This window comes from Anas platyrhynchos, chromosome W (assembly GCF_047663525.1).
Source record: "Anas platyrhynchos isolate ZD024472 breed Pekin duck chromosome W, IASCAAS_PekinDuck_T2T, whole genome shotgun sequence".
Lineage (NCBI taxonomy): Eukaryota > Metazoa > Chordata > Aves > Anseriformes > Anatidae > Anas > Anas platyrhynchos.
The window spans coordinates 1,764,885-1,778,219 of record NC_092620.1 but is presented as its reverse complement, the minus strand read 5'-3'; the positions used below and the strand labels follow the sequence as shown (position 1 = coordinate 1,778,219).

Here is a 13,335-nt window from a genome sequence, read left to right as displayed (position 1 = left end):
AAGTTAGGCTATTCGGGCAATAAGATGGAGCATGATCTGACTCCGCTGGTGTTTGTCGTGCTTTCGGCCGTGCTTCACGCAACATATGGCGCCCGAACAGGCTGAGACCCGAATAGGCCGGGAGCCCGGAGCGGCACCGAGAGACCGGAGCAGCGCCGAGGGACCGGAGCGCCGCCAGGAGACCCGAGGCACACGGAGGGACTACCACTGCACGGAGAGAGCCCTGAGAGATGCTGCAGAGCCACGGACGACTCTGAGAGACATGGAGAGACCTGGCAGAAGCCAGAACACCTGAGAGACATTGAGAAACTCCAAGCACCGACCCGAAGAAAGGACCTGCGGTGAGATGCGGGGAAAAGAAACCGCGGGGGGACGCGGGGAAGGAAACCGTGGGGGGACGCGGTGAAAAGATCCGCGGGGAGATGCAGGGAAGGAAGCCGCGGGGAAAGGAAACCGTGGGAAACGCGGGAGCCGCAGGAAACGCGGGAGCCGCGGAGGGACGTGGGAAATTGACGTAGTTGCAGTGTAACGCGGGACATCTGAGATCTAGTTGCTACAGGAGACCAGAGGTGTCAGTGGACAACGGCAGCCAACCCTCACCGTGTGGCGAGTTGGCACATAGCAGTGGGACGGACATCAGGACCCTGCAGCCTGTCTGACATAACCATGGAGGCAGCAGCAGCTGTGCTGCTTCTCTCTAGCATTCTTTTTATGAGAGGTTTATCTTGCAATGCAAAAAAGACTTCGTCCCCAGATCGGTGTTATAACTATGCTGTTACATAATTTGATAAATGTACAAATGTTCCTGGATAACATTCTGTGGGGTTGCCACGTTGTACGGATTACTAATGACGGCTTAGCTCTATTACTACCTTTATTGCAGGGCAGGAGTGCAGAGCCGTGGATCACACTACCAAATGACCACCGGCAGGCTCTTTCACAAACAGCTTCTAAGGTTGCAGCTGGCACTGCCTGGAGCCGTATAGCAGATGTTACACTCTCTTTCCTAACTAGTAATCATGTGTCTCATCCATTTGTGGTGAATGGTCAGTGGCAAAAAGAAAAGGGGGAGAGTAAGGGACGACAAAGACAGAAACGGTACCAGGAGGATGCCACTGACACTAACAGCACGGGTAATAGGAGTAGTATAAGTGACACAGGTGACAGTGCGGGGCGGCGGCGGGCGCTGCTGCGCTGCGGGGCGCTTTGCCTGCTGTTCGTCCTCGCCTGCCTGTGCACTGCTGCCGACGGTGCTAGAGCAAAATGTGAAGACTGCTCAGATGGCAGTGATGAGAGTGCTTGTGTGAAGAAGACTTGAAACTGTTGGAGAGTGTCCAGAGGAGGGCTACGAAGATGGTGAAAGGCCTGGAGGGGAAGACGTACGAGGAACGGCTGAGGGCACTGGGCCTGTTCAGCCTGGAGAAGAGGAGGCTGAGGGGAGACCTCATCGCAGTCTACAACTTCCTCGTAAGGGGGTGTCGAGAGGCAGGAGACCTTTTCTCCATTAACACCAGCGACAGGACCCGCGGGAACGGGGTTAAGCTAAGGCAGGGGAAATTTAGGCTTGACATCAGGAGGGGGTTCTTCACAGAGAGGGTGGTTGCACACTGGAACAGGCTCCCCAGGGAAGTGGTCACTGCACCGAGCCTGTCTGAATTTAAGAAGAGATTGGACTGTGCACTTAGTCACATGGTCTGAACTTTTGGGTAGACCTGTGCGGTGTCAAGAGTTGGACTTGATGATCCTTAAGGGTCCCTTCCAACTCAGGATATTCTATGATTCTATGATTCTATAAGAACATGCCAGGTAAATGAAATCAGCTGTGGTCCTCAGTCAACCCATTGTATCCCAGTGTCCTGGAAATGTGATGGTCAAAAAGACTGTGACAGAGATCCTGATTGCAAGGATGGAAGTGATAAAATTAACTGCCCTTCTTGGACCTGCAGGCCAGACCAGATGTGAAGATGGGAACTGTGTCCATAGGAGTAGGCAGTGCAGAGGTGTGAGAGACCGTCTGGATGGCACTGATGAAGCAAACTGTAACAATGTTATTCAGTGCTCTGGACCTGGCAAATTCAAGTGCAGAAGTGGAGAATGCATAGATATCAATAAAGTGTGTAACCAGCAGAGAGACTGCAAGGACTGGGGTGATGAGCCCCTGAAGGAATGCAACAAAAATGAATGTGACTGTCCAGCTGGGTTTGAGTTTGTAGACAAGAGAACCTGTGGAGATATTGATGAATGTCAAAATCCTGGTATCTTTAGTCAAATCTGTATCAACCTGAAAGGTGGCTACAAATGTGAATGTAACCGTGGCTATCAGATGGATCCTGCTACAGGAACCTGGAAAAGGCCATACTGGTACAAAAATACAAATAACACCCGTGATTACAATGACACTGCTAAGCAGGGTTTAGGGGCTTATGGCATGGAGACAAGGGGTAACAACTGTAGTGTTTGGAACAACTGTACAGCTTTGGCCTTACCTTTTGATGTTTTTCTGATTTGTGGGGATAGGGCCTGGCAAGGTATCCCTGCAAATGCTATCAGATGTCCATGTTACTTAGATAAACTCATTGTATTTGCTCCTAGCTTGTCACAGTTGCGTGAGATCACCAGACATAAATGGGCATTGCTTGCACCGGATTGCAATGCTAATGTTGAATTGTGTGGGGTTGCAGCTAGAGCGGCATTGGCGATTTTAGTGCCAGGAGTGGCATCTGCGGCCGCACGTAACAACTTAGAAAAATTGGTATGCTGGGCCGAGAAGCAAGCCTATGCCACGACAGAGATACTTGAGGAGATGTTACCAGATCAAAATAGTCTGCGACATGTGCTTTTACAGGATCAAGCTGATATTGACTACTTGCTTTTGGCTCAAAGGAATGGGTGTGAGGACTTTAAGGGAATGTACTGTTTAAACGTTTCTGATCATAATGAGTCAATTCACAAATCCATTACTTTCCTGAAAGAGCACATGAGAAAGATTCAATATGGTATCAATCCTTTCAATCAGTGGTTCACTGATTTGTTTGAAACGATGCCTAGATGGTTACTGGGATTAGTCAAAGAGGGATTAAGGATTCTGTTTGCTGTGGTGTCAGTCATCATTGCATGTGGTATTGTGATAAATGTGGTTAAAGGCCTACTTGCAAAAATGTTATATTGGGCGTGGTTTGCTCAAAAAAGGAAAAAAAAAAGGGGGGAATTGTTGAGGGATTTTTTGAAACAGCAAAAATCCCATGGCTTGCTGTAGCTGAGCAAACCAAGCTACCAGGGCAACTATGAGAAGTTCCCATGACAGTGTTCCCACATTGCCCAATTGAGGAATTTAGAAAAATATTGTTGCCAGCAGCTGGCTTCAAGGACGGGATCTACGTGATTGCTAATCACAAGGGGGTTGTTTTCTTGCAGGTGGGGTTGTTTTCTTGCAGTTGTTTGTCTGAGTGCTTTTGACCAATAATCTTGTGTGAGACACTATCCGCCCCTGTTAAGTTTGCTATAAAAGTCAGGCTATTCGGGTAATAAAGGAGAGCATGATCTGACCATATTGGTGTCTGTCGTGTTTTCGGCCGATCTTCCTGCAACAGTTTTACTACCCTGTTGTTAAATGCAGCTGGACAAAATGCAAGCCAGCCAACACCAAGGGTATGACCAGCACAGGGCTCTGTGAGAACACACTGCCACTACACACAGGTGCATGTATTCCTATCAGGTCAGCAAATTCTTCAAAAGATCTTTTTGCTCTGTGTTGAGACTTTCTAGGCAAAGGGAAACCTTACTTGCATCTTTCAAGTGCATTAGCAATATAAAAAATTAAGGTGCAAACAGCAGAAGACAAGGTCTGCTGCTTTATAAATGATCACAGCTATACTTGAAGCAGGTCAAGCCACAGAAGCGAGCAGCATTCTGTTGCTGAATGAGCTTGCAAATAGGATCAGTTTTCATTTAATATGGCTTTCCATGACAAGAACATGGAAACTGAAAGCCATTTACACATGAGACTGCCTAGCAGTGCTGTGGGTGGTGGTTTGATGCTATTCATGTCAACTGCCCCCAAAATGCTCAGTTCCAAACGTGAGACCCAAAGAAAGATGACTTTAGAGTTAACTACAGGTAACCTGTCAGGAACATTTTCTAGAGACATACAGCACTACTTTCCATGTCTCACATGTTGACTCCCTGCTGAAACAGGGATAAATTTTATCCTTTTTAAAACAGATTGAGAAGATTTAAAAGCCAAATGACTCTCATTTACCAGCGCAAATCACAGTGAGAACCACTACCACCCGAGAGTGAGAATTACCCTGGCAGTGTTTCTGTCCCCAGCAGCTTCAGGGCTGGACAGAGGTTCAGTCCCCATGGTCACTCAGCCCTCTGCCCAATGCTGCAGTGAGCCAGACTGGGATACGAAGCCTGTTACCCACCAGCTTTTTTCTCCCTCCTCCTTTTGCCTCAGGCATCTTCAAGCCACAAGCAATACAATTTTACCTCCATGTTCCTTTCACTGGATTTCCTAAGATTTCTCTCCCTAGCTCCTTCTTATCCAACACCACCACAGTCCGTTAGTAACTTTGCCAGGAAATCCTGGCAAAACTAAGAGCTTCTAACCCCCAACCTGAAGCAGCAGCCCTGTCTGGCAGCGAGAGCCTGGAGCAGACCCCATCTCTTTCTGTGCAACACACACTTCTCTAGAGGAAGAATCTTGGATTTTACACTTACCTGCTTTACAAAGACCCATTTTCTTGTTTTATTATATGGGGAAGGTTTTTTTTTTGGTAAGTCTAAATCTGTAAATAGGTTTTATGGTCACTTACATATATTGTTTATAGCACATTATCTCTTTTCCATTTTAATCCTGAAGAAAATTGACCAATACTTTGTGGTACATTGAAACCACATATTTTTCAAGCTGGCATACACAGTCGCCACTTCCTTGGTTGGCCATATATGTTCTTTTCTTTTATTTGAATTTTATTTCATGTAGTTCAACTGCAGTGTTTATTTACATGGCAATGACAGAGCATTAATTTTACTGTAGAAGAACAAAAGGATAATGAATGGCAAAACTCCAAGATGCCATTTCACCAATACCACACATCAAATATTTTGATCTACACAAATTATTTGAAAACTACCTCACTCCCAAACCCAAGTAATGACTGAACTTATACTGAAGGATGAGGTTATCACCTTTCATTAATATCTACACTACCTCAGGCTCTTCTTTATTTATGAAGCTTTCAATATTTGGGCTAAAGATGGAGTAATTTCCAGAGACCTGCCTTGCACTTTCTTGCTTCCCTGAACTTACCCTATCTGATGCTACAGAAAGTAGGAAAACATGTTCTTTAAATAACAGGAAAACACCGTCTGTGTTCCCACCTCTTCTTTTGATTCAGGGAGGTGCAACATTTCTGGAGAACAAGTCTTACGAGGAGCGGCTGACGGAGCTGTGATTGTTCAGCCTGGAGAAAAGGTGGCTCAGGGGCAACCTTATCGCTCTCTACAGGTACCTCAAAGGAGGCTGTAGCGAGGTGGGGGTTGGTCTGTTCTCCCACGTGCCTGGTGACAGGATGAGGGGGAATGGGCTAAAGTTGCGCCAGGAGTGTTTTAGGTTGGATATTAGGAAGAACTTCTTTACTGAGAGGGTTGTTAGGCATTGGAATGGACTGCCCAGGGAAGTGGTGGAGTCACCATCCCTGGAGGTCTTTAAAAGACGTTTAGATGTAGAGCTTAGGGATATGGTTTAGTGGGGACTGTTAGCGTTAGGTCAGAGGTTGGACTCGATGATCTTGAGGTCTCTTCCAACCTAGAAATTCTGTGATTCTGTGATTCTGAACATTCCTTTGCTTGTAGCAGCAGTTTTTGTTGAATTGTTTATCTCAGGGTACTGGCCATATTGGTTTTTGTCCCTGGAGTTTTTATGAAGGAACTTGGAGGTCTAACAGAATGAAGAGTTTCTGAACTCTTCAATAAACTATGGTAAACCATCATGAGGGTATTTTGTCTGAGTGTTGGTGAGACATTTCAGTCATGCAGGAGTTAACAGAAGTTAGCAAAAGGCAGAACAGGCTGACAATTAGTCTGGGAAGGCTTTAAATATCTATCCTGGTTTGCTGTGAATCATATAGTGCTTCATCTATTTCTCAAAAGAAAACAAAGACAAAAAGTGAGAGTTTAAAAAGCAGATTAAAAACACATGCGTGCGCGCAAAACAAACAAACAAACAAACAAAAAACTCCAAAAACCTGACAGTATCAACATCAGTAAAACAGTGAACGGAGATGCTGTCAGACCTCCTTTAGACTTTTGGAAGAAGCAAAAGGTGGCCGCAAAGAAGCTTTTTTCCTTCATTTTACATTCAACACAACTCAGGAGAATGTTGGGGCAGACAGCAGCAAAGCTGTGACAGCCAGGCATGGAGAAGCCTGCATGACAGTACTGATCTCTGTGTTGTGCTGTGCTATAGACTGGCAGTGGAGATGCCCCGATCATTCCAGCTCCATAACACTACGTTCAATAAATGAATGTAGTTCATCTTACTGTGTCTTCTAGGTTGTCCCAATCTATGTGGGATTTTTTTCTAAAAGCACATTTTCCCCTGTTGCTGCCAGTGTAATTCAAAAGGCTTTAACTGATAGGTCTTTTACCATTTCCCTGTGTATGCAGTTCAGTGTTCTGGTAGCTTTATGAAAACCCTTCTAATTGACTATTTTGTTTTCTTTTATTTAACACATGGCCAGCACATTCCATAACTCCCAGGCAACACCCTGTCGTGGTTCCGCTCGAGTGGGCAGCCGAGCTCCACCACAGCCGCTCTCTCACTCCCCCTCCTCAAAGAGGAATGGGGAGAAAATACGATGAAAAGGGCTCAAAGGTTGAGATAAGGACAAGAAGATCACGCTGTAATTATTGTAACGGGCAAAACAGACTCGGCATAGGGAGATAGTAAGATTTATTGCCTATTACTAACAAGCTAGAGAAGTGAGAAACAAAGGAAAGAAAACAAAAGCACCTTCCCCCCCCATCCACCCTCTTCCACCTCCTCCCCCCGAGCGGCGCAGGGGAACGGGGAAATGGGGGTTATGGTCAGTCTACAGCGCTTCTTCTCTGCCGCTCCTTCTCGGTCACTCTCGTCCCCTGTGCTGTGGGGTCCCACCCACGGGATACAGTCCTTGATGAATTGATCTGGCGTGGGCTTCCCACAGGCAGCAGCTCTTCCAGAGCTGCTCCAGATATGGGTCCGTACCACGGGGTCCATCCCTCAGGAGCAAACTGCTCCAACCTGGCTCCCCTACGGGCAGCAGCTCCTGCCAGGTCACCTGCTCCTGCGTGAGCTCCTCTCCATGGGCTACAGGTCCGGCCCAGAATCTGCTCAGGCAAGGGTCTTCCACAGGCGGCAGCCTCCATCGGTGCAGGGCCACCTGCTCCACCATGGTCTCCTCCACGGGCTGCAGCGTGGAACCCTGCTCCTCCGTGGTACTCCATGGGCTGCAGGGGGACAGCCTGCTTCACCATGGTCCTCACCACAGGCCGCAGGGGACTTCTGCTCCGGCGCCTGGAGCACCTCTCCCCCTCCTTCTGCACTGACCTTGGTGCCTGCAAGGCTGTTCCTCACTCCTCTCACTCTCCCAGCTGCTGTGTGGCGCAGCATTTTTTTCCCTGTCTTACGTATGCTCTCACAGAGGCGCAAAACAACATCGCTTATTGGCTCAGCTCTGGAAAACAATGGGGCCCTTACCAAACATGGGGCAGCTTCTAGATCCTTCTCACAGAAACCACCCCTATGGCCCCCTGCTACCAAAACCTTGCCACATAAACCCACTACACACCCCATTCATCAGACATGGGGCAAGAGCCCTCTTAAACAACCCATTTCAAGATGAAAAATCCAAACTGTTATTTCCACTCCTTAAACACGCTCCTTAAACTCCAAATCAATTCTCCAGCATCAGCTAGAACCACAAAAACATGTCCATAAATTACCCTGCCTTCAAAAGCCTCCAAGAAGCTGGTTAAGAACACTGACATCCCTGTACCGCCAGAAGTTCCCAACAGGTTTCCTGATATCCAGCCATTCCTTCCTGCAGAGAGGGAGTGTGGCACAGGAAGTGGTGTAATGGCTCTGTGCTAGAAGACCCCCTCCCTTCCAACAGGCTTTAACAGATTTTTATTAGATCTGGGATCAAAGTTCACTGGGAGGCAGAGATACCCCCCATTTTCTACTCCTGATGACGCACTGTTTTCAGTGTTATCAAATCCAGATACACCAAAACAGACATCCAGCTTCAGATTTTCTCTACAAAAGACCTGCTTAGGAAGCCTGAAAAGCTACAGCAGATGTTCCATCAACCTCAGTAGAACTAAGCCAAAAATCCTGGCAAGATAACTGAGAACATACTGCTCCCGCTTTTAACAGTCCAACAACAACCCATGAATAACACCAAAACCACAGATAAATGTCTTACTGAAGACAGGGAATGATGCATTTCCTTTCAATGCCTGGAATTCCTGTTCTAGCCTCCTCTGTAAGTCAATTTGTTCAAATTTGTTCAAACCTTCTGGAGTTCCTCTAACAAAGAGAAAAGTGCTTTTACTAATCTGTATAAATAATTCTTGAGTTAACAGTCGTAAAGCAATTCATTACTATAAGACAAAATATTTTAGCAGTCATTAAAAAAGCGTTGCATAGACCTACAAGAACAAAAGACCTCCAGAACAAAAATGCCCCCTATTACACTTATATTCTATTAAAACAAAGACTAGTTTTATAACATAAGAGGCCCTTATTTATTTTACCTTTCCCCATGTTTTCTACATCCTTCTTCAGTGAATGATGTGAATTGGTTTCTTGTGTGTGTTCACCTTAAAAAAAAAAGAAAAAAAAAGTTACTGATTTACCGATACTGCTTTCCACCAGTATTGTCTTTATTATGCAACTGCTTTAGAGAATATGGAATGAAAAAGGAAAAAAAGATACAAAGAAAGAATAAGATTAGGGTTTCCTTACAGCATCCAAGTGTCATTCACAAACAGGACAAGCCCTGCCTGAGACCAAAGACGTTTTTCCTCATACGGGCTCTGAAACCCCAACTGGGTACCACCTGCACTCCTCTGAAGCTCTGGCTCCTCTCAGGGTCTCAGGCATGCTACTGCACACTGCTCTCTTGGATCCAAAAACACTCTGCCAAATTTTACTTCTTGGACACATTTTGTGAGTACAGCACATTTTCATGTGCCTTGTAGAAGCAACTGCAGGACTTGCATTTGCTTCTAGTTCAGTAAAGTGTTTACCCAATCACTGCTTCCTGCAGGTGAGACTTGAGGTCTCCATGATACCAAGGAGAGTTCCTCTTCCACGTATGCTGCCAAACTGGTCCACGTTTTCATTCCAACCCCTCCTGAAGATGCTCTTATCGGAGAATGACTAGAAGTGAGCTGAGAAAGGGGCAGAGCTTTGTCTACAATCTCATCTCCTCTCTTCACAACAGGAAATACATGCTTTCTAGATGGGTAGGATCCTGTTCCAGAATCCACACGCAAAATCCTTTTCCATAAGCCTCTTCGCCTTCCTTGTCTCTTTAACTTTATAATCTTCTATAGCTCCATGCCAAGGAGCATGTTGTTAATTAAAAAAAAAAAAAAGGCGATCGGCTCTGGGGCAGACGTGTTCTGCAGCGGAGTGGGGAATCGGACAGGCAGGGCTTTTTTTTTCCGGCATCGAGCCCACTTGAGGAAGCCGCCAGGAACCCGGCAGACCTCGCGAGGGAGGCTGACGAGGCGTAGGCGGAGCCAGCAGCGCCCCCTCCACGGCCGTTCAAAAGGTGCCCCTAGGGAGCGCGGGCGATCAGGGACTGGCGCGGCAGTTCATGTGGCAGCAGAGCAGAGCAGAGCGTTCCCCCCGCCCATACAAACAACTCCTCTAACGGCGGTCTATTGCTACCTAGGCTGCAATGGTCTCCACCAGGCACAGTGCTCTCTCTAGGAAGTCTGTACGCATCCAGACTGACTGCCAGCTCAAAAATGCAGCAGTTCAGGTCTCTGGATGCAGGGAGTGTCTGAGCCTTTTGCTACCATCTATGGGAGGCAGAGAGACTGTATGCGTGAGGTGGGAGCAAGTGGATGACCTGGTCCACACGGTGGCAGAACTCAAGGAGGAGGTGGAGAGGTTGAGGGTTATCAGGGAGTGTGAGCAGGAGATAGACTTGTGGAGTAACTCCCTGCAGGGCCTCAAGGAGAGGTACCGGGGTGAGACACTGTACTGGGTCTGGCTGGAATGTTAACTTTCCTGGCAGCAGCCCATACAGTGTCATACTCTGTACTTGTAGCTGGAACAGCAGTGTTATCATACCAGTGTTGTGTCTACTGCTGAGCAGCAGTGGCACAGTATTGGGCCTTTCTCTAACCCTCCTAGGGGGTGGGCAAAAAGTGAGAAGAGAAACATCACTAGGGCAGCTGACCTAAACCAATCAAAGGGATATTCCATACCATGTGATGTCACACTCAGCAATAAAAGGTGGAAACAGGAAGAAGAGGGGAGGGGTGGGCTCTCGTTGAGAAGATGTCGGTCCTCCTCTCGAACACTGGCTGCGTGCGTTGAGGCCTTGCTTCAAGGACGTGGTCAATCATCTCTCATTTGTGGGAAGTAGAGAGTAATTTCTTTCCTCTGCACTTCCGTATAGCTTTCATTTATTTTGTTTGTTTTCCTCCCTTCTTTTTATTTTTCCTTTTCCCCTTTCCCTTTTTATTTCCCCTTAGTTAAATTGTTTAGTTCATGGTAGTCTTTATTTAATTATTATAATTATTTCCCTTTAATTAAATTATCCTTATCTCAACCCGTGAGTTGTTCTTTGCTTTACTTCTCCCCCTCCTCATCTAAAGGAGGGGGAGTGAGAGAGCGGTTGTGGGGTTTAGCTGCCCAGCACGGTAAAACCACCACAGACACCCCAAATGGGGGTGGACCCCCTGCCCTGTTGTTGTCGGGCAGAGAGAGGGGACCTAGGAGTTGAGGAATGGAGACAGGTCCCTGGTCGACATCGAAGGTGAAGCCCCCCCTGCTGGACCCACCTTCCCAGGTGCCCTTACACAACAGGTTTGAGGCCCTGGAGCTTGAGAGACCGGTAGGTGAGGAAGAGGTAGAAAGTGTTCCCAGGAGGATGCCTAGGGCGAGGAAGTCAACTCCCCGCCTCAGGACTGCTTCCACCAAGAAAGAAAGAAGGGTGATTGTTGTAGGTGACTCCCTTCTCAGGGGAAAAGAGGGCCCTATTTGTCAGCCTGACCCTACCCGTAGGGAAGTCTGCTGCCTCCCTGGGGCCAGTGTCAGGGACATTGCCAGAAAGCTTCCCAACCTGGTTCGCCCCTCTGACTATTATCCTCTTTTAATAATCCAGGCTGGCAGTGATGACATTGAAGAGAGAAGCATGAAGGCTATCAAACGGGACTTTAGGGGGCTGGGACGATTAGTGGAGGGAGCGGGAGTACAGGTGGTGTTTTTGTCTATCCCTACGGTGGCAGGGAGGGGTATGGAGAGGACACAGAAAGTCCACCTGATAAACATGTGGCTCAGAGGCTGGTGCCAACACAGAAATTCTGTTTTTTTTTGACCATGGGGCGCTTTACTTGGCACCCGGCCTGATGGCTGCAGACAGGTCCCTATCTCTAAGGGGAAAATGGATACTTGGCCAGGAGCTGGCAGGGCTCATTGAGAGGGCTTTTAACTAGGTAGGAAGGGGGACAGGGCTGAAACGAGGCTTGTTAGAACTGTGCCAGGGGGAACAATGTCAAGGCTGGGAAAGAAGGCAATGGCCCAACTGAAGTGCATCTACACTAATGCACACAGCATGGGTAACAAACAGGAGGAGCTGGAAGCCATTGTGCAGCGGGCAGGCTACGACTTGGTTGCCATCACGGAAACGTGTTGGGACCACTCTCATGACTGGAGTGCTGCAAAGTCTGGCTATAGGCTCTTCAGAAGGGACAGGCAGCACAGAAGGGGTGGTGGTGTGGCTCTCTATATTAGAGAGTGTTTTGATGTTGTGGAACTTGAGACTGGGAATGATAAGGTTGAATCCCTATGGATTAGGATCAGCAGGAAGGCCAACAAGGGAAGCACCATGGTGGGGGTCTGTTATAGACTGCAAAACCAGGATGAGGAGACTGATGAGTTGTATAGGCAGCTGGCAGAAGTTGCGAAATCGTCAGCGCTTGTTCTCATGGGGGACTTCAACTTCCCTGACATATCCTGGAAGCACAACACAGCCCAGAGAAAGCAGTCTAGGAGGTTTCTGGAGAGCGTGGAAGATAGCTTCCTGACGCAGCTGGTTAGTGAGCCTACCAGGGGAGGTGCCCCGCTAGACCTTCTGTTCACAAACAGAGAAGGACTGGTGGGAGATGTGGTGGTTGGAAACTGTCTTGGGCAGAGTGACTGTGAAATGGTAGAGTTCTCCATTCTTGGAGAATCCAGGAAGGGGACCAGTAAAACCGCTGTATTGGAATTCCGGAGGGCCAACTTTGAACTGTTCAGGACACTGGTTGGTAGAGTCCCTTGGGAGGCGGTTCTGAAGGGCAGAGGGGTCCAGGAAGGCTGGGCACTCTTCAAGAAGGAAATCTTAATGACGCAGGAGCGGTCTGTCCCCACATGCCCAAAGACAAGCCAGCGTGAAAGAAGACCGGCCTGGCTGAACAGAGAATTGTGGCTTGAGCTTAGGAGAAAAAAGAGGGTTTATAATCTTTGGAAAAGAGGGCGGGCCACTAGGGAGGACTATAAGGATGTTGTGAGGCTGTGCAGGGACAAAATTAGAAAGGCCAAAGCTCATCTGGAGCTCAATCTGGCTACTGCCGTTAAAGATAACAAAAAAAGCTTTTATAAATACATCAACACAAAAAGGAGGACAAAGGAGAATCTCCATCCTTTACTGGATGCGGGGGGAAACTTAGTTACAAGAGATAAGGAAAAGGCGGAGGTGCTCAATGGCTTCTTTGCCTCAGTCTTTAGAGGCAAAACCGGTTGTTCTCTGGATACCCAGTCCCCTGAGCTGGTGGAAGGGGATGGGGAGCAGGATGTGGCCCTCACCATCCACGAAGAACTGGTTGGCGACCTGCTACGGCACTTGGATGTGCACAAGTCGATGGGGCCGGATGGGATCCACCCAAGGGTACTGAGAGAACTGGCAGAGGAGCTGGCCAAGCCCCTATCCATCATTTATCAGCAGTCCTGGATATCGAGGGAGGTCCCAGCTGACTGGCGGCTAGCGAATGTGACGCCCATCTACAAGAAGGGCCGGAGGGCTGACCCGGGGAACTACAGGCCTGTCAGTTTGACCTCAGTACCAG

The 13,335-nt window shown here is 47.9% G+C and overlaps 3 protein-coding genes across 4 annotated transcripts in view; 2 read left to right on the top strand and 1 right to left on the bottom strand.

The window, feature by feature from the left end:
- The window catches only part of LOC119712996 (immediate early response 3-interacting protein 1), a 349,750-nt gene that overhangs the window by 41,558 nt on the left and 294,857 nt on the right, over positions 1–13,335 (top strand). The window lies entirely within an intron of this gene.
- The window catches only part of LOC113842240 (SKI family transcriptional corepressor 2), a 44,637-nt gene that overhangs the window by 12,855 nt on the left and 18,447 nt on the right, over positions 1–13,335 (bottom strand). For both annotated transcript variants that reach the window (XM_072030511.1, XM_072030512.1), the window contains exon 5: positions 8,803–8,868. The gene's annotated coding sequence lies outside the window, so the exon portion shown is untranslated. The remainder of the gene's footprint in view (positions 1–8,802; positions 8,869–13,335) is intronic.
- On the top strand, positions 101–3,725 carry LOC140000538 (uncharacterized). The gene is made up of 2 exons (XM_072030520.1): positions 101–341; positions 884–3,725. Exon 2 carries the CDS (start codon positions 1,811–1,813, stop codon positions 3,254–3,256), a length of 1,446 nt encoding a protein of 481 aa, XP_071886621.1. The 5' UTR covers positions 101–341; positions 884–1,810; the 3' UTR covers positions 3,257–3,725.

Bases quoted from the DNA above. Each gene is read 5' to 3' on its own strand.
- LOC140000538 (XM_072030520.1), top strand. From the start codon at position 1,811: ATGAAATCAGCTGTGGTCCTCAGTCAACCCATTGTATCCCAGTGTCCT.